The 24,759-nt window shown below is 44.9% G+C and overlaps 1 protein-coding gene across 3 annotated transcripts in view; it reads left to right on the top strand.

Annotated features, from left to right (window-relative positions):
* Positions 1-24,759, top strand: part of COBLL1 (cordon-bleu WH2 repeat protein like 1) — a 166,103-nt gene that overhangs the window by 106,571 nt on the left and 34,773 nt on the right. For all 3 annotated transcript variants that reach the window (XM_088474830.1, XM_088474829.1, XM_088474831.1), the window contains 5 exons: positions 4,082-4,270; positions 11,806-12,013; positions 15,640-15,868; positions 17,395-17,433; positions 22,581-22,669. In XM_088474830.1, the coding sequence (XP_088330956.1) occupies positions 4,082-4,270; positions 11,806-12,013; positions 15,640-15,868; positions 17,395-17,433; positions 22,581-22,669 (754 nt within the window). The remainder of the gene's footprint in view (positions 1-4,081; positions 4,271-11,805; positions 12,014-15,639; positions 15,869-17,394; positions 17,434-22,580; positions 22,670-24,759) is intronic.

Below are 24,759 nucleotides of genomic sequence, written 5' to 3'. Positions count from 1 at the left end.
GCACAGTCCAAAATTCAGATAGGGAAGCCACACCATCTGCCACCCCAAACATCGACGGCTGGGACTCACTGGAAGTTGGTGTGGGTTCCCCTACTTGAATTTTGTACTGCGCTGCAACCCCACCTCTGGAGCCGCAACTGCTCTATGAATAGAGCATAACTTGTACATGCTGAAGATCATTACATTGAATGATGTTAGCAGTATCGGACTGGGTCATGAAGCGCCCACCAGAGAATGCAGTGGTAGGGGCTCATGCTTAAGAGGTGTGGCCAGTCTCCAGAGGGGGTGTGGCCAGCCAGCACAGAGGGACTTGAACAACCATTAGAATCAGCCTGCAAAACACAGGACCCCTTTATAAAGAACAGGACAATGGTTTGTCAGGGTCATTGTTATGTAGTTTCCATAGAAACGAACTAAGCACAGAATTTCTGACATATATTTCAAGTGCACTGTCTAGAAACTTACCCCAAGAAGATGGAAGGGGGCCCTCAGTCAGTGGGGCCCACTGGGGATTTCCCCTGTACCCCGTGGGCCAGTCCGACCCTGGATGTTAGCGATCGTTTTCTGACAGCATTTTTCAGTATGTGACGCCTTCAGGTACAGTACCCAAGAGCTGATCCAGACATTTGGCCCAAGTGCTAAAGGGATAGATTTTATCCAGCTTGGTCAGTCACATATGTGGTCAGATTGGACAGAGAGCTCCATAGTTAGGCGATTTGTGGACAACTTCAGGGAGACTTTTATTGCTACTACTTACGGACAAAAGAAAATTGGTATTAACCAGATGTTTAGTCTGTGGCATAGCTCTGGCTTATTGTCAAAGAACTGCATGCTGACTTCTCAATCAAGAGTTTACAAGTGTATAATTTTTTTTTAACATTATATTTTATTTTGTAGCTATGTTCTATTCTTTTCTTTTTTTTTTCAAACATATTTTTTATTAAGGTACATTACAATGAAAATACATGGAAATGGCAAGGCATTAATGACTTCATAACAAATACAGCTTTGTCAATATAAAGTGTGTTCAAGAAGACATATCATCTAGAGGTAATTTACAATTAGAGTGTAAATATACCAACATTTTCCAAAATATTATATATTTAATTAGTAACAATTATAATATGAATAGAGATTTATAACTCTGTCTCTATCAGAAGGTATTGAAAATAAATAAATAAATAAAAAATAGAATAAAAATATAACAACGTCAACCTGTGCTCATCTACACCAGAAGCTGTTGATCCATCCATGGGATAAGAAAGAGATAAGATAACAAATAGAGAGAGAAAAAAAAAGAAGTAACAGGTGTTTGGCTGTAGTATAAAATCAGACGGATTAGATGGTGATAGGGGTTTGGTTACCTAATAATTGATAGGAATACCAGGAGCAATGTTCTATTCTTATATAGTCACACACTGACCAATAGCAAAGAGGGGTATATGGACTTAGTGAAATTTGCTATCATGTGCCTACAGATCCGATCACACACAAAAGGTATCTATAGAAAGGCTGGTTGTAGTTTAAAAAAAATCATAAATCTCTTCGTATCCAGTAATACTCTCATATACAGAAAAGAAAGTTTCCTACATGGTACAAGTTCGGTTGTAAATTTTGAAACGGTCACCAAAATGAGGAGAGGAGTGGTAAAACCTTAGGACCTGATTCAGACCCGCTCGCTAGGATGCGTTCCCTCATAGCTGGCCAATTTTCGCAATCTGCATATTTTGCAATCACAATCGCAGTGCGCGAACCAGTGCGAGAGATCGGGAAGCGTTTGCTCGCTGCGCATAAACAGTCCAACAGAGTGAGTGACAGTATAAGCCGTTTGTGGGTGGTGACATGGGCTGACCGCTAGAAACGGGGGAGTGGAGGTGCGAACGCAGGTGTACCTGAGCATCTCAACGCCGTTTCAGAGGCGTGCATAATTAACACGCAGCGTCATTGCACACTTCACCTGCTTGTATTTGACACTGAAGTGATCGCAGTGCTTGTGGCAGCGTATAGTCAACCTCAAGCGCTGCGATCGCATCCGATGGTTACCGATGGTTGCATACACTTCCTGGAGATGACGTGCGCAAGTGGGTGTCTTAAGGCAGGCTGGTGGGCATCTGCATACACAAAGTGATCGCACGCCAAGACATAGTGGGCGTGTTTATGTTTATGCCTTGCCATCACTTAGCTGAATTTGCATACGCTGGGTGCGAGCATACGCATTTAGCGAGCCGGTCTGAATGAGCTCCTTAATTCCAAGACATTGCAATATGGTGTTCACCTACTTTTCCTTGTCTGCACCATGTTTCCCTGTTTGTGAAGTTATTCTGATCTGTGTCTTTATGAGTGAATACAAACAACTCATGTCCCATAATGTATAAAGTCATAACATAGATCTAACATAGATAACATAGATAGTGTAACATAGATCTCTAATCCATTGTAAATGGTTACCTTAAGGACTTTTGCCCTGGGCTACCAAAAGCAGCTTGTCGGGCACAGCAGATAGAGGTCACTGACACATTGGGAGTACAAGTGGTCAGAGTGAACGCCCGCTGGACATGAATGTACGTTAGGGGGATTACTGACAGAAAGTATGTTGTGCAGATGAAAATGGCGTCTTCATGATCAAAACTTTATCTGAAATATCTGACATTCTGTTACGCTCAATTCTGAGTAAATATATTTGATTTTTTTTTCACTGTATTTTAAAGTTGTTTCTCTGAAAAACAAACATGCAAGCATCTTACTTTTAGGAGAATGGCCTTCTGGGATATGCATATACATTGCAATGGGATTTATAGTGTATGTTGAGACAGAGGGCCTGATTCAGACCCGCTCGCGAGCGCTATGCGCTCACAAGCGGGTCGATGGTGGCCCAGTGCGCATGCGCACAACGACGGAGCCGGCTCCATCGTGCGCATGCGCGAGACCCGGATAGCGGATCGCTCCGGGTCTCGTACCAAAGGGGGCGTGCTGTCAATGTTGAGTGACAGCACGCCCCCTTTGGTGGGCGGGCTGGGGGCGTGGCTGCCCAGACGGGGGCGTTCCCATGGGAACGCCTACCGTCTGGCGCCGACCCCACTGACATCACAAGTGATGTCAGTGGGAGTGCTTTCGGCTCTGTTAGAGCCGAAAGCACTCTTTGGGTTGCGGCAACAAGACCCTACCACAAGGGTCTTGTCGCAAGCCCGATGGTTGCGATGGTCTTGACCATTGCGACCATTGCGACCATCATCATGGCCGCTCGCTATAGCTATAGTCACCCACAGCTATGCGAGTGGCCAGGAGGCCGTTCTGAAAAACCAGAGGGCCGGCCCTGATTCAGAGCGAGCGCTCTGTCGGAGCGCCCGGCTCTGAATCAGGCCCAGAATTCCAACAGACTGTCTTGCCCTTCTTAGAACTCTGTATAATATGTGGTTTTCTGCACAGCATTGTCCAACGGCATTGTGTTTCTCCGAATAGAAGGGGTCTATTTGAATGTGAGTAGTGTGTATATGTATTTGTCATACTTGCCAACTCTCCTTGATTGTCAGGGAGACTCCCTGAAATAGCAGCAATCTCCTTGACTCCCTGAACAGTCCAGCAATCTCCCTGGTTGCACTTTACCCCCATTATGAAGCTGTTTATATATTAAAATTAAACAGAGATATATACATTCAAATGGGATCATTAGCATAATTTCCCTGCATTGGTTAATAGCAGTCTTACTAACTGCTGTGGGGCTTATTTACATGTGGATGTAAGGCAATTTTATGGCACACCTCTCAGATGTAGCAGTACACGCCCAGTTTACCGCCACGCTCGTAAGTGTTGCTTCTACAAACTCCCTGAAACGCTTTTTCAAAAGTAGGCAACTATGGTACTGTATATGTATGTATGTGTGTGTATGTATGTATATATATATATATATATATATATATATATATATATATATATATATATTATAGCCTTAGAGGTCTTTAGGAGTAAAGTGCATATTTTAAATAAATGTGGTTATTGACAATTCATGAATAGAAAAGACTTGCCAGCTGGAAATTATTTGATTAATGTTAACACAAAGCATTTCTTTTCCTTGTATTTTTAGGAAGAAAGCCAAAGGCAAGGCTCCTCTTCCTCCTGGAGAAGCCAGGTACTCTGACAGTTCCCCTTCATTTGATTCAGCAGAAACCATCCAGTATAACATGGATCAGAAGGAGAATCTCATCGATAGAGACATTGAGTTAAAAGTACTTCTTCCTGGTGACCGGCTCACATCGACCATCGTGAATGGCAGGTGTGTGTGTAAGATACAAGGTCAGACACAAAATTGCTAATATGAGTTTAAAGTGGTCCTATAACCCGGAGTATAGTGTCTTTTTTATATATTAAAACAGTCATTGTAGTGATTGTTATAAGGTAAAATACGTTTTCCCTCACCAGGTGAAGGGGTCACGTTGCAGTGAGCCAGTATGATAAACAAATGCGCTGCATTGGGTCCCCCTCCGCTGCTTTTACTAATCATTACCATTTTTCGTAAAATGACAGAAGGTTTGCTTACCTGTAGTATATGCTAATGCAGGAAAGCAAGAAAACCTGTATTGTGTAGGTACCCCTAGTGCCTGAAAAACGGCTCTAACCTGTCAAGACACAAGACCTCTGAAGGTGTCCTATGGTATCTGGCACTAAGACATCAGAAGCAAATTCTTTAAGTCCTGTTACTTGCGAGGTGGGGCCTCCATGGCTCGGACTTGTTTTTCCAGCACATCCCACAGATGCTTAATCGGATTCAGATCTGGAGGCCAAATCAACACTTGAAACTCTGTCATTTTCCCCAAACCATTCCTAAAAAATATTTGCAGTGTGCAAGGGTGCATTATCCTGCTGAAAATGGCAACTACAGTACTATCAGGAAATATTGTTGCCATGAAGGGGTGTACTTGGTCTGGAACAATGTTAAGGTAGGTGGTACGTGCCAAAATAACATCCACATGAATTTCAGGTCCTAATGTTCCCCAGCAGAACATTGCCCAGAGCATCACACTGCCTCTGCTAGCTTGCCTTCTTCCCATAGTGCATCCTGGTGCCATCTCTTCCCCAGGTAAAAAACACATGCTCCTGGTTGTCCACATGATGTAAAGAATGTGTGATCTAGCAGACCAGGCCACCTTCTTCTATAGCTCCATGGTCCAGTTCTGATGCTCACGTGCCCATTGTAGGTGTTTTAGGTGGTGGACAAGGGTCAGCATGGGCATTCTGACTGACCTGTGACTACGCAGCTCCATATGCAGCATGCTGCATTGCACTGTGTGTTCTGACACCTTCTATCGTAGTCATCATGAACTTTTCAGCAAATTTGTGCTATAGTCGCTCTTCTGTGAAATAGGACCAGACGAGCTAGCCTTCATTTCCCACACTCCTCAATGAGCCTGGGGCATCGCCATGACCCTGTTGCCAGTTTTCTTTCAGATTTGGGAATAGAGTAAGATAAAGCAAGTAACTGTACAAACCATGCTGCAATGCAAGGAGTTCAAATACATTATTATTATCAATAATTTTTTTTTGCATGCAGGGTAAATACTGGCTGCTTTTGCATGTAGCCCTCAAATGCTAGACAGCTTTATTGTTACACTGCAACTTAGATTTCAGTGTGGGCGCACCCCTCCCAAATCTAAAACTCTCTACACATTTTAAATCTGCCCCACCTGCAGTGCAACATGATTTTACCAAGTTATTTGCTCTTTCGTACTCTATTCTCAAATTTGAATCTGGCCCAAAGTACCAAAGTCCCAGTAGTGTCCGCAGGGGGGGTTTAGTACCCAGGAACCCCTCCTGACAGACTCGAAAGCAGGCACCATGTACTTAATCCCTGCTCCCCTCGTGGGAAAGAGCCGCTATTTGCAGGTCAATCGGGAGAAGACAGAGCCAATATGGCGTGATTACTTGTTTCCTTAGCAATCGCATAATTTGACTTCGCCCTCTCCTGAATAACTCGCAAATTGCAGCATTTTGTGTGTGTGTGTGTGTATGTATGTATGTATATATATCTATATATCTGCACTGACCAAGGTAATCTTCAGCACATTAACTACTTTCTGTGCTGCAACTGCATCATTTTAAACTCAGTTGGGGCTATATTTATTAAAACTCGTGTCTGACAGAGATTGCATTCCCCTGCAAGTGTTTTCCCTGTTTTTTTTAAACTCTTATGATTTACAGTACTAAAGCAAACACAGATGCAAAAACACGATCCCGCACTGAGATAGACGGCAAAACAATCAAATAGAAGTCAATAGACCATCGAACCAACATGCGAGCACTTTCCATAGACAGAAATAAAACTCACCAATTTACTAAGAATCTTGTTTAAAAACACAATAGAACACAGAGCAAAACAGAATAAATTAATAGAAGTGCATGTGAGCAGCGTGTTGTGCCGAGTGTGAGCAGTGTGTTGTGCTGTGTGTTATACAGTAGGAGCAGAGGCGTATTTATATTGGGTGCAGGGTGTCCATTGCATACAGGCCTTTTTTTCTTTTTCATACTTGCCTCTCCGCTGTCCCATGGCTACAGAAAACACCTGGAAAATGGCCGCTGTTGCCATTTTCCTGGTGTTTCGCGCATGCGCAGTAGGAAATCACCGGTAAAATGGCTGCCGCGCCATTTCCCCGGTGAACTGTGCATGCGCAGTAGACTCCAGGCACACTCTAGTGCCCAGAGTCTACTGCTGTTGTCAGTTCGCTGATGGCAGCCGGGTGAAGAGGAGGGGGCCCCAATCGGGGGAGTGCACACGGACCCCCTCCTCTTTTAATACGCCCCTGAGTAGGTGTAATAAAAGGTGAAAAATTAAGAAAAAAATGACCTGGGAGTAAGTATACAGTGTGAATGTATGCCAGTGAGTGTATACTGTGTTCTGTGTTCTTTTATATTTTCTTTACAGTGGGTGCACAGGTGCCCAGCGGCCTGCTGGCAATTGTGGTTCTGCATGTACCGCAGGGCAGACTTGCTGGGACCTATAGTCCCACTGTAAAGAACAATATTATTTATTTATTTTACACATTACCCCTTCCACCAGGATTGCGGGGAAGAGCCCTGGGCTTTCAACCCTGGGCTGGTTCATCCTTCAGAAGGGTAACCCTGTTTTATTTTTGAGTCCCCACTTTCCGAGGATTGCCAGTCCTGGGCTGACCATTTTGGGGTTGGTTAATGCTTTGGCTGTGTGTGCTTCTCCTGTGGCATTACCACCATGGCTGGTTCAGCCCGGTGCTGGTTACTGTAAATAGGGGGACCCTCTGTAATACTTTTAGGTGGGGCTGTGAGCATTCTGGTTTTTTTATATTTTTTAACCCTTTCTTTACACTACACACAGAAGCACTTGCCAGATCACACTGATCTGTGCATTTCTTCTATTTAGAAGAAGCAAATCCGACTGAACTCGCACACGATATAACAAGATCAGTATCACCATCAAATCAAAATAGGCAAACACAATTCATAGTAAATATGTATGTTTGGGCATGAAAAACACGCGAGTCTGAAAGATGCCCAGGGTGATTTTCAGGACCAAATATGATTCCTAATAAATTTATCCCATAGTTTTGTGATTTGCTTCACTTAGTCTGTCCCTGGGACCTCACTTAAGCTGACCATACACCGGACCAGAGGTTCCCAATCACGGTCCTCAAGGCTCCCCAACAGTTCAAGTTTTAGAGATATCCATGGTTGAGCACAGGTGATTTAATTAGTACCTCAGTCAATTTGATTTAACACCTGTGCTCAACCATGGATAGCACTAAAACCTGAACTTAGGGAGCTTTGAGGACTGCGTTTGGGAACCTCTGCACCAGACCAACTTTCCTCCAACCATCCAACTAGTTGGTTGGAATGAAAATCCAGTAATGCATGGGAGCAAGTGACAATCAGCAATTTGCTTCCAAACACCAGAAAACACGAAAAAGGTCGTTAAGACAAGTTGGGTTAAATCTGTTTGATGATTTAACCAACTTGTCTGAACAACAGCTTTCGGACGTTTTCTGATGTTTGGGAGCAAATGGCTGATTGTCACTTGCTCCCATGCATTACTGGATTTTCATTCCAACCAACTAGTTGGATGGTTGGAGGAAAGTTGGTCTGTTGTATGGCCAGGTTTAGTCTGTAGCTATTTGTGGTCATCGTACTGTATGTTACTTGGCTCCAGCTTGTCTACTCAGATTGGATGCAACCCAACAGGATATGAATAGATGCAGTTACTACATAACAAAGGAACATTGCATTAGCTGTGCAAACCAGGGGATGGCCAAATCCTAACAGTTCATGTTTTCCAGGCCACCTGTGGATCTTTTAAAATGTGTCTGTGATAAATACACCTGTTCTCCATCTAGGCGATCTGGAAACCATGGCATGAACTGTTAGTGAACCTTGAGGACCGAACATTAACACTTCTGTTTTGGATCAGTGTTTCCCAACTCCAGTCCTCAGGCACCTACAACAGTGCATGTTTTACAGATTTCCTCAGTATCCCAAGTGAAATAATTATCCCCAACTGCAGGTCTTTAAAATGTATCAGCCAGTAATGAATACACCTGCTAGGAAATTAGGAGATCTATAAAACATGCATTGTTAGAGGTTCCTGAGGACTGTAGATGGGAACACTAGTGTAGACAAACCTGTCTGGTGTCTTTTAGAAATACATATAATAAATTGGAGTATCTCCATGTAAACATATGTATCACAACATTAATAGTACACAACCTCACTGTGCTGATTAATATATTATGCAACACTTGTATATCTGTGTGAGTCCCCGAATCTGTATATGAAGTGCTACAATGTAGCGGACGCAGCTTTTTTCATTCCAAGTTCCATTGTGCTTCATATACAGACTCATGCACACAGATATACATGTGTGGCATATCAAATTAATCGCCACATTCTGCCGGTACATCCGAGTTGCATTGCATTGCGACTTAGAGACTTTTGGCAAAAACAGATGCCCGATGCTAGCAGAGTTGTACAGGACCTGGCACCAGGCAAGTCTCGCTGCGTGGTGTATTGAGGCTAGATGTAGGAGGACACATCTGTATTTGAATTCTGTTATCGATCAATACAAAATCTAGTGTTATCAAACACTGCTCATTTTCCACTGGTAATTGTTGAGTGAATTACTTTATTTAAGGGGCTGTCCAGTTACAAAATGCTACACACAAGACATGACCGCATTAGACAGATGTGCTTTAACAAATTGCAGGAATAGGAATAACTTCATTTATTAAGAAAGACCTGGAATGATTGAAAAATACAAGGGTGGTTCAATAAATAAGGTAACAAGACCGCTTATTGCGTAAATTTATTCAACTCGTAGATGTACGTATAATCAATATTATGGTCTTGGTACAGATTATTTTTCCACGTAGTCTCCATACTTGTTTAAGCATTTATCCCGGCATAGAAGAAATCCATGTCAAGCGCCTGAAGCCAGGACATGACGGCTTGCTGAATTTCATCGTCTGTTACGAATCACCTCCACCCAGGTGCTTCTTCAATGGTCCAAAGAGATGGAAGTTACTTGGTGGAAGGTCAAGGCTGTAGGGAGGATGGTCCAGTACCTCCCAATGGTAGCGCCGTAACAACTCACGCGTGTGGTTGGCTGAGTGTGACCTGGCGTTATCGTGCAGCAATATGACGCCTTTTCAGAGCAACCCAGGTTGTTTTCAACGGACTGTCCTGACATTTGGCTCAATGTGTCAGCATTAACAGTATCTACCTTGGTGAGGAAAACAATACGAAGCACGCCCTTGTGGTGTGAAAACACGATCACCATGACCTTCTTTGCTGATGGGGTTGTTTTGAATTTCTTTGAAGGTGGGGACGATGCGTGTTTCCATGTCATAGCTGCTTGCTTTGCCTCCGGTATCGCATAAAGCACCCATGTTACATCGCCTGTAACAAAACGCTGTAGGAACTGCACTCTCTCCTCATAGTACTGCGCCAAATGCACGAGAAACAATTACATCCTATTGGTTTTGTGAACTTCTGTGAATTGCTATGGTACCCAGCCTGCACACAGGGGTGTATAAGGGTGCAGGGCGTGCGGTGCATACAGGCCTCCAGGTTCCAGGGAGGGGCCCGCACCACACACCCTGCACCCATATTATGTAAAACTTACCTCTCCGAGGTCCAGCGTCAGGTCTCCCAGCGATGCTCAAACACCGGAAAATGGTCACCGAGGCCATTTTTACGGCATTTTGTGCATGCGCTGTAAGGAAATCGCCGGGCAAATGGCGCTGTGCCATTTCCCATGCGATCAGCGCAATAGACTCCTGGCACACCTGCTGCCGGCCACCGGAGTGAGAGGAGGGAGCCTGTGACGTGGAATGCACACGGGACCCCTCCTCTCTAAAGACGCCCCCTGCGTGCACACCTTTTACTGTACACCAGTTGTTCATGAACAATGTTGTGCACAGTACCCACTGAGCTGTTCAGTTCATCCGCAATATCAATAACTTAAATGCCTCTGTCCTCCTCATGAATCAGATCTTCAGTGCGGCACAAATTGTCATCTGTGGTGGACGTGCTTGGCCGGACGGATCGCTGCTCATATTGAATGTCTGTCCTGCCGTAAACAAAGGCAGTGCACCAAACCCAAACCTGTATCTGTGACATAACATTATCACCGTACACTGGTGATGAATTTCAGCTGCTGATGTGCCCTTTAGATGCAGAAATCTAATCGCACTACGCATTTCAGTGTTTGGCCATGTTTCCAATGACAATAATAACCCAGGCCCTTGAGAGAAATAGTAATCCCCAGTTCAAAGGAGCTGATTGGGATAGTCAGTCCCAATAACTAAAATATATATGCAAAAAGCAGCTCAAATAGTAAAGGGGAATATAATCAGGTTCACTGAAATTTGGTATACTGTTAAAAGGTTATTTTATTAAGAACGTATAAGTCACATTGTCATATTAAAGGAACTAGCAATCATAAATAAAAACTATATGTTTATTTGTGACCGTGCACACCGATAATCGGTTCTCGTTCTAAGAAGCCATATCAGAAATGTCCATATGTCCTCCAGAATAATTGGTTGAAAGCCTGTATTTATTGGGGATTTACACAGCTCATCTGCACCAGCCTTCCGGCATTTATGTGGACAGTGACTCCACCAACAAGTGGAACGCTCCCCGCTGTGGCTACAAGAGACACTTACCATCCGGATTACATGGCATAAATAGTGTGCTATTGTTCAAATAATCAGCTCGAACGGACCAAACATACAGGTACTCTCCCTGGCTTTCAGTTCCTTTAGTATGAGAATGGGACTTATATGTAGTTAATAAAATAACCTTTTAACAGTGTACCAAAGTTCATTATAACTGATTGTATTCCCTTTTTTCTACTTGAGCTGATTTTTGCATATATATTTGACCATGTTTCGCCATATTACACCTGATGTCGGGACAGTATGACTGATATAAGGCGCAGTCTAATGGCTGTGAGGGGAAGCAGTGGTCTATCTGCTCTGGCCTGGTGGAAAATTAGATTGAAATACAGAACATAGCACATGTGAGAGGTCTAGTTACCTTACTTAGTGCACCACCCTCTTACAATGTTATAAAGCGCATAACACAGATATGATGAAACTCCACATTTAAACAGGGAACAGACCAAATCCCAGTCGTTCTTATTATTTCTCCAGGTGTTATTAGTTGGGGGAATGTGAATTAACAACAGGAATTAAATAGTGCAGTTAATTATTGCTAACTGTATAGAAAAGTTTATCATAACCTATATAACTTTTGATAAAAATATCATCCCTTGTGTTTGTACAGCAAACCCATGATGGACCTGCTTGTTTTCCTATGTGGACAGTACCATCTAAACCCATCCACCTACACAATAGAACTCATTGCTGCAGATAAGAGTCAGCTTAAGTTCAAACCCAACACGCCCATTGGAATGCTGGAAGTGGAGAGCGTGGTTCTGAAGTCGAAAAATCTGGATGACAAAGCTAGAAAGCCTGGTCCAGCAGTGCCAGAGGTGACTTTTCTTACTTCTAGATGTATTTGCTTCTGAATATTTGTCATTCCCACATTTATATGCTTTCAGGGTAAATAGAAAGCATCATAGTCATGTGGTTTATGGGTTTGTGTGAGTAGTAAAATTAAAAGTATATATGTTACAAATACAGTAGATACTGTGAATTTGTGCCTATGAATAACATAGCACAGCATGTCTCATTCTGCACATAAGGTGGACATTCTTTTGTAATAGCCATATTGTAGAGGATTCATAATTTGGGGACCACCAACAGATACCAAATCCAGTTAATTAATTATTACTGCAAAACTGTGCTACAGTAGAACTATGCAGTCCGGATACCGACGGTCGCCTTCCCGACTGTCTAATCCCGGTAAGGGTCTAATGACAGGCATCAAAATCCAGACGCCTGTCATTTTACCAATGCCGGGAGCCCGGCTTCCCGATTTGAAGGTAGGCCGGGCAAGGACAGCCACGGGGGGAGGTTAAGTTAGGGGCTCCCGGGGGGGACTTAGAGTTAGGCACCCCCCTGGAAGGGTTAGGTTTAGGCAAGGGGAAGGGGGGTTAGGGTTAGGCACCCCCGGGGGAGGTTAGGGTTACGCACCCCCCCCTGGAAGACTTGGGGTTAGGTTTAGGCACTTGGGGGGGAGGCACCCCTAAGGGAGGGTTAGGGTGGGTATAAACTATACAGGTATATCTGCAGATCGACATAAGCATTCTTTAATTAAGCCATATGACTTTTCCCTTTTTTTTTTTTTTCTACTTGACTGACATCTCAAAGCATCATAAACATTGCTGATGGAGTTCTGTTTTATTGCAAAGGACATTTACTATTTTATTTTTGCACCCCCTGCTGAATCACACTATCAATATCTATTTTGAGCTCCATTAATTTGTTTTCCTTGGGACTTTCTATATATATATATATATATATATATATTTATTTTTTTTAACACCGGCCGGTTGTTGATTTTCTTATGTGAATTGTTTTTTAATCATTTTTTTAATATATATATATATATATATATATATTTATTATATTTACTACATTCATACCATTATTAAATTACTAATCTGTTAGCGCTGTTTAGTTTTTGTTTATCTTTGCCGATATATCTGCAGATGATGATTGTTCGTACACACTGAACAACAATCATCTGTGCTTGCCCGCAGGTCCCGGCGGGCGGGGGTCGTGTCCCGCCCCCCTACTCCGACCGCCCGTACACACCTGCATACTTATCTGTCCATCGGCTGTGCAGCACAGCCAATGCGATATGTCGGTGAAAGCCGACGTTCACCGATATATCGCGGGTACACACTGCCCGTTGGGCAGCAGATACATTGGCCTATCAATTGATCGCCCAATGTATTTATCAGTGTGTACCTAGCTTTAGAGGGGTTAGAAAGGTTAGCGATACGTACCTTAATTTACGATCGGGATTTTCACCCTTGCCGGGCTGCTGCTGTCGGGATTTGAACTGCCGGCCATGCGGCCGGCGGTAAATCATACTGATCCCCCGTGAAGCACCTCCTTCTTCCTATTTATTAAAGGTTTTCTTAAAAAAATATTATTATTTTTTTGTATTTCATTTAGTCAGCAAGCTATCATGAACAAGGCCTTCTCTCAACCTGTGTGTGATACATAAGATCAACAGTACAGAAGGTCGACTCATTTTCTTTTTCTAACCCTCCCTCCTGGTGCCTAATCCTAACCGTCTGGGTTAATGCCTAACCGTCCCCAGTGGCGTCACAGGGGGGGTACAGACTCCCCCCTCCCCTCACTGACAGGAGCCGGGTGCTGCACTTAATGCCACAGTGCAGCACTTGGCTCCTGACACTGAGGTAGCCGGCCGGCACTGCACACAGGGACCTCTTGCACCCCCCTTCCGCACCGTTGAAGCTTGCACTAGTCCCATGCTAGGTGCAGACTCTTCATCAGAGTATGGCCTCCAATGTGAGTGCTAAAGCGGCTGTGTCCGCAAACAGCTCAGCAATAAGCCTGTGACACTCCAATAACACACTTGTATGCCCTATTTGCATCACTGTGTGAATAAGACGCATTCAAAGTAAAAAACTGCACAATAAGATGCTCAGCGTTACCAAGTCGCATGGTGCTTACGTTCTATGTTTACGTGACTTGTAGCACACGGAGGTAAGATGTATCTGGACATATCTGTACATTGCCTATGCATTAATGAGACCGTACGTCTCAATCGAAACTGTGTACACACCGTGGGACGCATGCGCGGTGACTTTTTAGTTGAAAAACTACCAATTACACAAATAGAGGCATTGCGTGCGACTCAGAATCAGACCCTTAATTGTTGTACACCTAGCTATTATGTTGTCTATACATTAATACTGTATACATAATGTCCTGTATTATCACCTTTGCTTGTTTTGTGCTGTTAGTCCTCTTTCTTCCATACTCTATTTCTCCACCTCGTGGCGCAGTAACATTTTGTAGTTCCTCATCTAGATTATAATTTTCTTATTGTGATGTTTTTCCTATATCTGTTGACCCCAGAATGCCCCTATATTATGTTTGCTAAAGGCTGTCAGTGCTTAGTAAGCGATCAAGTAGCTATTGATAATCATTCATAGCAACTGTCAGTTTGGTTCCCCCTGGCAGAATGCATCCTCTTATCTTAGACCAGTTTTCATGTAAAACCCCAGTGCATTATAAAATATGAAGCTTTGTAGAGCTACTTTTGCTACAGATTGCCGTTGCATAAAGCTTACGTATACCCCAATGCATCCATGAATTACATGATAATGCATCTTAGATAACGCCGAGCATGCAGTCAATTAGATATGAAATATATGGCCTCCTACTCGTACTGTTACATAACAACACAGCGAAAGCTAAACATTCTGAACTGAAGGACTAATTTAAAGGTGGACGCTAATGTCGTCGCACAGCGGCTGTGTGAATATGTGCAGAAGCCGCAGGAGGCTTCTTGTGTAAAAAGACGCCCACTGCTGGCTTCTGTGCCTGAAGACGCAGCTTCTGAACAACATCGTGACTGTCGATCGCCGCATCGGACCACTGACCTTGGCACGCCCAGAAAACTGAGCCGACGCACCGTTTTCTGGAACGCTCCCTGTCAACACCCAAAACACCTGCAGCCTGTCAATCAGGCTGCGGCTAACAGGGACCTGCAACCGGAGCCGCAGCACCATCGCAAGACATGCACACTGCAGCTCCGGCGCCTGCGCATTCCTGAAAATTGGTCAATTGCGACTAAATAGGGATTGTGTCCATGGCTGAATAAGCCCCCTAGTGCAGAGGAAATAGAAGTGCACATGGCCAAAATGTTTCTGTAAACATTCCAAGTAGTAGGGAACCATTATATGGGTAAATAAGTTTGGAATAGCTACTGTACAATGAACCATGAGCCAAATACCAAAACCCACTCGTGGCATATTACATACACCCACAGTGTTTTCAGAGCTGGGGTTCCTGTTTTGACAGGAAGACCACCAGCAATAATTATTGTGATAGTCCAACCTGTAAAAGATGATTTGCATCTAAAGATAAGTTCTCCAGCAATGAGATAACTTTGTTTATTATGTGCAGCAGGAAATACCAAGTGCAGCTCCTAAATATCATCTCTCTTCTGCAGCAAACGGTTCGTGTTGTAATAAACTACAAAAGAACTCAGAAGACCGTAATGAGAGTCAGCCCTTTTATTTCCCTACAAGATCTCATCCCATTAATCTGTAGTAAATGTGAATTTAATCCTCGCACTACAGTGTTGCTACAGGACTACGGGTCCCAAAAGTCTCTAGATACAACAAAGTCTCTGAATGACCTTGGCTTAAGGGAACTCTATGCAATGGATCACAGCAAAGGTAAGATATATACATATATTGATTGTTTTTCATTTTGACAAAGATGTGTCCACTCCTCATTCACCTATCCTCAATACGCCATGCGGCGCCTGGCTCGAGTAAGCCACCAGCTACCGTGCGACTCTCCTTGCACCAAGTGTGGCTATGATTTAACAGGAGACTGCACTGATTAATTGGATATGTGACACTTGTATAACTGTGCGCGACTGAGTCTGTAAACAAAGCACAGTGGTACGTGGCGTGGAAGAAGAAAAACGCTGTCGCTGCAACGTAGCACTTCTTAGTATACAGATTCAGACTCCGTCACACACAGATATACAAGTGTTGCATTTCAAATTAATCCATACAGTCTCCTGGTGCGTGTAAGACGCATTTTTGGGGCAAACAAAAGACGCTTAGCACAAGCAGGGGCTATTTAGCATGACTGCCGCAATACTGTATGAGGGCGCATCTGTACAATTACTAAACAATAATGCAGCTAGTTTGATCCCTTAGTAAAACTCTTTGATGATAATGTAATTCTGAATGCCATTCTGAATGCCATCATAGCCGCTGCTGCTGAAGCAAGTTCAGCCCCCGGGTACAGGAAATCCTCCCTTTTCCTGTGAAATAACTAAGCTTCTGACCATAGGCGTGACACATTTATATGAAAGAGAACCTGGATCCTCTAAAACATAATATGCTAGGTGTGTTCTGAATTCAGCTCCTAATTGGACAGATGCAGCAGCCAATCAGTTATGCAGTTCAAAAATCCACCCATGGCTCAAAGGAGTCCACACTACGGGCCTGGTGCTGAGTCACACACAGTGTTCATCTACAGTAGGTGGGCGATTATTTGCAGCTGCGCGTGCACAAAAAATCTACAAAGCGTGGTGTACGCACAAAGATACTGCTGCGATCGGGACAGACAGTATAAGAATTGTGTCGGAGAAGTGATGGGCGATCCTGGGCAGTGCCTGGGATGTGGCTAGAAATACACACTAATATGGTCTGTTCAATGGTCCTGTTATGTGATTGTCGCGAGCGTCTCAATGGAAGCATCTGCGTATATAGACACACAGCCGCAGGCATAGCAGGCCATGGTCAGATGCACCTCTCTTAGGGCTGATGCAAGTTTTGATTGTGTGACTGATGGTGACGTATAAGGACACACCAGTTGGTATTACAGTGTGCACGGGCGCTAAAGGTGGGCGTCTCACTCCTTGCACATTCAGCCGCAGAGATGTGCACAAGGGAAGGAGCTTTTATTAGATTTGCATGAAGTTGCAGGTGAGTGACTGCCCATAGACGCTGCTGTATTTGCTTTTGCGTGCGATTCAGAATCTGGCCCTAAGGGGAGAGGTTCTCCTGTCATGGTTTCTAAACAGCTGTGACACAAACGGATTATTAGCTAGGACTAGACAGAGTTAGAAATAAATGTATGAAGCTGGACTTCTCTTAAAAATGGTTCATTTTACAAATTACTATGTATTATTTGTACTTTTTGTTTATTATAGATGTCATGATTTTTCCTCCTTTCATTTCAGCCACATCTCCCACAGAGTTCAGGCCGCCACCTTTACAAGGTAAACGCTCAGTTTCATTATTATTATAGTTACATTTAAACTTTAAAAGCAAGAGAGAACAATAAGGTTATTGCTTTGTAACTGTTCAATGTTAATGTTGCTGACTATTTTAATTTAACATAACTGGCCTGTTACCGCTTGCACTGATGCAGATCAATGTGACTTTGAACTGCAAATGTGACGCATGCCCAGAGTGATATCTCTGAAAATGATGCATGGGCAGTAAAATAGCTCATTCCATCTGCTCATAGCAACCAATCAGATTCTAGCTATTATATTCTAGAAGGTACTAGATAAATGTTAAGTAGAATCTGATTGGTTGCTATGGGCAACATTTCCATTTCTAAAAAACTGCACTTTTGCAAATATACCCCTAGGGATCCATACAGCACTTTTATACCATGGCGGAATCGAGGATTTAGTAGGGGTGTGCACCGGCCACTTTTCGTGTTTTGTGTTTTGGTTTTGGATCTGGATCTTTCTTCGTGTTTTGGATCTGGATTGGTTTTGCCAAAACCACCCTTCCGTGTTTTGGGTTCTGGGTTTTGTGTTTTGGATCTGTATTTTTTTAAAAAAAAGCATAAAAACAGCTAAAATCACAGAATTTGTAGGTTTCTCTGCTCCTATGCTATTATTAACCTCAATAACCTTAATTTCCACTCATTTCCAGTCTATTCTGAACACCTCACACCTCACAATAGTGTTTTCATGTCCAAAAGGTTGCACCGAGGTAGCTGGATGACTATGCTAAGCGACACGAGTGGGCGGCACAAACACGTGACCCATCTAGGAGTGACACTGCAGTGGCAGACAGGATGGCAGTTAGAAAAACTAGGCCCCAAACTGTACATAATGCAAAGAAAAAAAAGAAGTGCAAGATGGAATTGTCCTTGGGCCCTCCCACCCACCCTTATGTTGTATAAACAGGACATGCACACTTTAACAAATCAATCATTTCAGCGCCAGGGTCTGCCACACAACTGTGGCTGAAATGATTGGTTCGTTTGGGCCCCCACAAAACAAGCTGGCAATTAATGTGTCCCTGCACAAACTGGCTCTACGGAGGCAAGATGTCATCCTCATCCTCCTCATCCACCGATTCCTCACCCTCTTCAGTGTGTACATCCTCATCCTCACAGAGTATTAATTCGTCCCTGCTGGAACCACAGGTCCCTCTGTACGTTCTGGAGGCTGGTCTCCCTGGAAGAGTTGATAATTCATTTTATGAACATCATCTTCTCAACATTTTGTGGAAGCAACCTCCTACGCCTTTCGCTGACAAGGTTCCCGGCTGCACTAAACACTCTTTCGGAGTACACACTGGAGGGGGGGCAACTCAGGTAAAATAGAGCCAGTTTGTACAGGGACCTCCAAATTGCTTCTTTTTCCTGCCAGTACAGGTACGGACTGTCTGACATGCCTACTTGGATGCTGTCACCGATGTAATCCTTTAACAGACAGATGCACGCTTGTCGCTGCTGCTTTGAGGATTCAAGTGCGGCTACAGCCCACACAATTCACAAAGACAGAAAAAAAAAAAGAATATTTTTATTGTTTGTGGAGCACACTTTGAGGGTTACACCACCCTTTAACAGACAGACGCACGCTTGTCGCTGCTGCTTTAAGGATGCAAGTGTGGCTACATCGCACACAAGTCACAAACACATTAAAAAAATAGTTTTTTATTTTTTGGAACACTTTGAGAGTTACACCACCCTTTAACAGACAGACGCACGCTTGTCGCTGCTGCTTTAAGGATGCAGGTGCGGCTACAGCCCACACAATTCACAAAGACAGAAAAAAGAACAATATTTTAATTGTTTGTGTAGCACACTTTGAGGGTGTCACCACCCTTTAACAGACAGACGCACGCTTGTCGCTGCTGCTTTAAGGATGCAGGTGCGGCTACAGCCCACACAATTCACAAAGACAGAAAAAAAAAGAACAATATTTTAATTGTTTGTGTAGCACACTTTGAGGGTGTCACCACCCTTTAACAGACAGACGCACGCTTGTCGCTGCTGCTTTAAGGATGCAGGTGCGGCTACAGCCCACACAATTCACAAAGACAGAAAAAAAAAGAACAATATTTTAATTGTTTGTGTAGCACACTTTGAGGGTGTCACCACCCTTTAACAGACAGACGCACGCTTGTCGCTGCTGCTTTGAGGATGCAGGTGGAATCTAGACGGGATTTGGAACCGAGGACACACTACCTCCATCAATTGTCTAAATCCCACTGCACTAATGTCGGATACCGGACGCACGTCTAACACCAACATAGCAGTCAAGGCCTCAGTTATACGTTTTGCTTCAGGATGACTGCTGTCGTACTTCATCCTCATCGCTAGGGACTGTTGGAGGGTCAATTGTTTAGTAAAAGTAGTGATGTTCCTACTTCCTCTCTGGGATGATGAACAACTCCCAGCAGCAGCAACAGCACTAGGAGGAAGTGGTTCTTGATCTTTCCCTATTTTATTTTTATCGGAGAAAGTTTGGTCCTCCATTTATGTTATATTGATATATATACGTGCGGCTAAAGCGCACACAAACACAGAAAATATTATTTTATTTTTGCTGGAGAGTAGTGCACTTTGTGGGTTACACCACCCTTTAAGAAATGAGCCAGCCGGCTCTTTACTTATGGGACACAGGCGCACGCTTGGCGCTGCTCCTTTGTTGATGCACGTGCAGCCACAGTGCACACAATTCACAAACACAGAAAATAATTTTTTTTTTGGTTTGGACTGGAGTGTACTTTCGGGGGTTACAGCACCCTTAACGGTCAAGCCAGCCGGCCCTTTACTTATGACACAGGCGCACGCTTGGCACTACTTTGTTGATGCACGTGCGGCTACTGCGCACACAATTCACAAACACAGAAAATAATTTTTTTTTAGGTTTGGACTGGAGTGTACTTTCGGGGGTTACAGCACCCTTAACGGTCAAGCCAGCCGGCCCTTTACTTATGACACAGGCGCACGCTTGGCACTACTTTGTTGATGCACGTGCGGCTACTGCGCACACAATTCACAAACACAGAAAATAATTTTTTTTTGGTTTGGACTGGAGTGTACTTTCGGGGGTTACAGCACCCTTAACGGTCAAGCCAGCCGGCCCTTTACTTATGACACAGGCGCACGTTTGGCACTACTTTGTTGATGCACGTGCGGCTACTGCGCACACAATTCACAAACACAGAAAATAATTTTTTTTTTTGGTTTGGACTGGAGTGTACTTTCGGGGGTTACAGCACCCTTAACGGTCAAGCCAGCCGGCCCTTTACTTATGACACAGGCGCACGCTTGGCACTACTTTGTTGATGCACGTGCGGCTACTGCGCACACAATTCACAAACACAGAAAATAATTTTTTTTTGGTTTGGACTGGAGTGTACTTTCGGGGGTTACAGCACCCTTTAACGGTCAAGCCAGCCGGCCCTTTACTTATGACACAGGCGCACGTTTGGCACTACTTTGTTGATGCACGTGCGGCTACTGCGCACACAATTCACAAACACAGAAAATAATTTTTTTTTTGGTTTGGACTGGAGTGTACTTTCGGGGGTTACAGCACCCTTTAACGGTCAAGCCAGCCGGCCCTTTACTTATGACACAGGCGCACGCTTGGCACTACTTTGTTGATGCACGTGCGGCTACTGCGCACACAATTCACAAACACAGAAAATATATTATTTTTTTAGCACTTGGGGGGAGCACCCCTGATGGACAGAGCACCCCCTGGACAACACTACAGCACTCCTTTAGGACTGGGACACTGCACAGGACTTTGGAGTGGACACAGCCCCTATGGAGAACTGACTGCACAACACAGTCCAGCCAGCCCCTATGGACTTTGAAGTAGTGGACACAGCCCCTATTAACAACAGCAGCACAGCACAACACAGCCAGCCCCTATGGACTTTGAAGTAGTGGACAACAGCAGCACTACACTACACTACACTACACAGCCCTAACTCCCACCCTCCCTCTTCACTGTCCACAGCCGAGTGAGAAAATGGCGCCGACGCGGGTACCTTATATAGGATCCAAAACCCGCGAGACTCGGAAGGCGGGATGATGACGTTTTGCCTCGATTTCAGATCCGAGTCAGGCGGGAAAAGTCAAGCCTGACTCGGATCGGACTCGGATCGGGGGGGCTCGGGGGGGTTCGGATTTCAGAAATCCGAACCCGCTCACCCCTAGGATTTAGAAGCCGATTGAGATTGATAGTGGGTTCTTTTTGGAAGGTCAAAACATCCTTTAGTAATTACTTTGGTTGCCATCAAGCCGCAGTGAGTTACATCTGTTTCTAAACCCCTTCAAACTTTCTTCTTAGTAAATTTAGTCCTTAATTCCTGTCTCTGTTGGGACTCTGGGCCTAATTCAGACCCGCTCGCGAGCGCTGAGCGCTCGCAAGCGCGTCGATGTTGGCCAAGTGCGCATGAGCACGACGGAGGCGGCTCCGTCATGCGCATGCGCGAGACCCGGATAGCGACGGGCAAGCCGTTGCTCCGGGTCTCGCTACAAAGGGGGCGTGCTGTCGATGGTGATTGACAGCACGCCCCCTTTGGTGGGCGTGCCGGGGCCGTGGCTGCCCAGACAGAGGCGTTCCCATGGGAACGCCTACCGTCTGGGGCCGGCCCCACTGACATCACAAGTGAAGTCAGTGGGAGTGCTTTTGGCTCTGATAGAGCCAAAAGCACTCCAGGGCTTGCGGCAACGAGACCCTACCACAAGGGTTTTGTCGCAAGCCCGATGGTCGTGATGGTCTTGACCATCGCGACCATCTTTTTGGCCGCTCGCTATAGCTGTGGGTGGTAACCCACAGCTATGCGAGTGGCCAGGAGGCCACTCTAAAAAAAAGTGAAAGAGGGCACTGATTCAGAGCGAGCGCTCTGTCAGAGCGTCCGCCTCTGAATCAGGGCCTCAGTGTTGATATTGAACACTCCTGTACCTGTGCGGTCCTGATCAGTTGCAGTTTGAATTGAAAAGGAAAAACAAGGGAACATATTGCCCCAAATGATGCCATCCTTACAAAGAAGGTTATGATCTGCCCCAAATTGCTTAATCTTAAGAGATGGCTTTATACCTTTTGTGTTCATATAAATACCTAATTCTATACAATGTGTGTAACATGTTTTACAGAGTCTTGCCAGAATATGGACATAAAACACAATGAAGACAAGCGGTTTTTCAATTTCTTCCGCAGAAGTACTAAAAAAAAACGTGATCAGGTAATATTAATAGGATATTCTGATGTGGTAAAAAATCGGTACTTCCGTATCTTTGCGGCCCCCTGGTGATGCTACGTAAGTAGCGTAACCAGGAAATACTGTTTGGCCCCTTGCGGGCTTGCTGCGCTCGCCACGCTGCGGGCACGGTGGCGCGCTTCGCTTGCAACATGGATTCATTCCCCCTCCATGCCCACGTTGGACACTGGCTCATCTTTACGCTAATGTCCAACCTCATTCCCTACCATCCAACGTCATTCCCAACCTTCCAAGTGGGCATGGAGGGGGAATAAATCCATGTGGCGAGCGAAGCGAGCCACCGTGCCCGCAGCGTGGTATTTCCTCAAGTTTACGCTACTTATGTATCTTCACTGAATAGTGAAGATACATAAGTAGCGTAACCAGGGGGCCGCAAAGATACGGAAGTACTAAAAATTCTTGTATATTGGAAACTCTGTAAACTCTGCCTCAATTTGTACAACTGGAATTTCTGTGTTACAGTGCTTGTATCATTTTAGAGAACAATAGAAGTGTTCCCTACCCAAAAGGGCTGATTTTGTTCTAATTCTCCAATAAGCAATTTTGTTCAGTATGCTGTATACATTTTTGGTTAAAGCTAGAAACTTAGATGCTGTGGCCTTAACGCCATAGTTGCCTACCCTCCCGCATCTTGCGGGAGACTCCCGCTTCACTGCAGAGTCTCCCGCTACCCCGGAATGTTTACCAAAACCCCGGATTCCATACTAACTCGTAGGGAATCCAGACTGTGCATGGGACAGGAACTGGATGAGACGTCATGACGCGTGACATCTAACATCTGAATACTAGCCACCCCGCCTCCTCAGAGGAAAAGTCTGATCTGCCTCCGGACCTCCCACTGGCACCGAGGGTTAGGCAGTGCAGACTGGCCCTTCCGGTCCGCTTTGATCCGCCCATGGACTGCCTGCAGTCAATGCTTACAAGTATTGAAGAAATGGCTGGTGCTGTTTCTCCTGGTCCGCCCCGGCTCCTCCTTCACCGGCCACTGTCACATCACAAACTCCGGAGGTCCCCATCCCTCACAGGCTCGCGCTGCTCTGCTGCTGCCTCTGAAAACACTGCGCTGATGGCAGCCATGGTCAGTACCTCAATGCAAGTCTTTCCTCTCCAAATGTTTCGTCAGGACTCCCACACAGTCTGCAGTGCAGTCAGTTTCTCCTCAGCCCGAGGCGCGTGCCAGGTTTATTCCCGTGTCACTGTCCCTCTCCTTTTATGGTCTGTCCTCCAGCCACACTAACGGGCAGGCAGGACTCCCCATCTTAAGTCAGGTGAGAGAGTCCCCGCCATGATCCCCACTACCATAAAACAGGCTGGCTGGGGAAAATAAATAAAAGTTTTGGGAGAAGGGTGAAGGGGTGGGGGGGTTGAATGCACACAAGAAGGGGACACAGCATGGGGACTATAATATAAAGAAGGTACCATAACAACCACTTTACTATAATTATAATAAAGTAATTATACAATTTTAACATATGTATTTACACATATTCAAGGGCACACTAGTACAGGTGGTGCTCCCAGAATCGGGGGTACCGCCCCTACCCTTCTGCATCCGCTACCCCAAAATGTTTAACAAAACCCCGGATTCCACACTGTCCCGTAGGGTTTCCGGTCTACGAACGTGCAAGTCCAGATGGGATAGGTGCTGGATGAGAGGACGTCATGACGCGCGACATTGGATACTGTCTGCTGGCCACAGCGGAGTTGTGTGTAGTGGTGACCGCCTCTTCAGCAGCATAGACATGCATAAAACCTCCCCATCCACCACTAGTTAGTAATTGCATTATAATTGTACCCTCCGGGTATGATAGCCACATATATCTACATGGGTGTTACTAGACTCCTATAGGCAGTGCTGGACACGCCCCTCCAGTGGTGCACACCTTAATGAAGCTAGTCACTCCTTTGGGCGGAGCATGGCACACCCGTCAGCAGTGCGGCACACGCTACGACGAACGAATCTCCCTGAAACTAGTTTTCAAAAGTAGGCAAGTATGCTTAACGCAGAGTACCAAGATATCCACTCAACTGGGCGTATCGCTCTACCCAATACA

This window comes from Taudactylus pleione, unplaced genomic scaffold (assembly GCF_031769625.1).
Source record: "Taudactylus pleione unplaced genomic scaffold, aTauple2 ptg000156l, whole genome shotgun sequence".
Classification (NCBI taxonomy): domain Eukaryota; kingdom Metazoa; phylum Chordata; class Amphibia; order Anura; family Myobatrachidae; genus Taudactylus; species Taudactylus pleione.
This window is presented reverse-complemented; position numbering and strand designations above follow the sequence as displayed.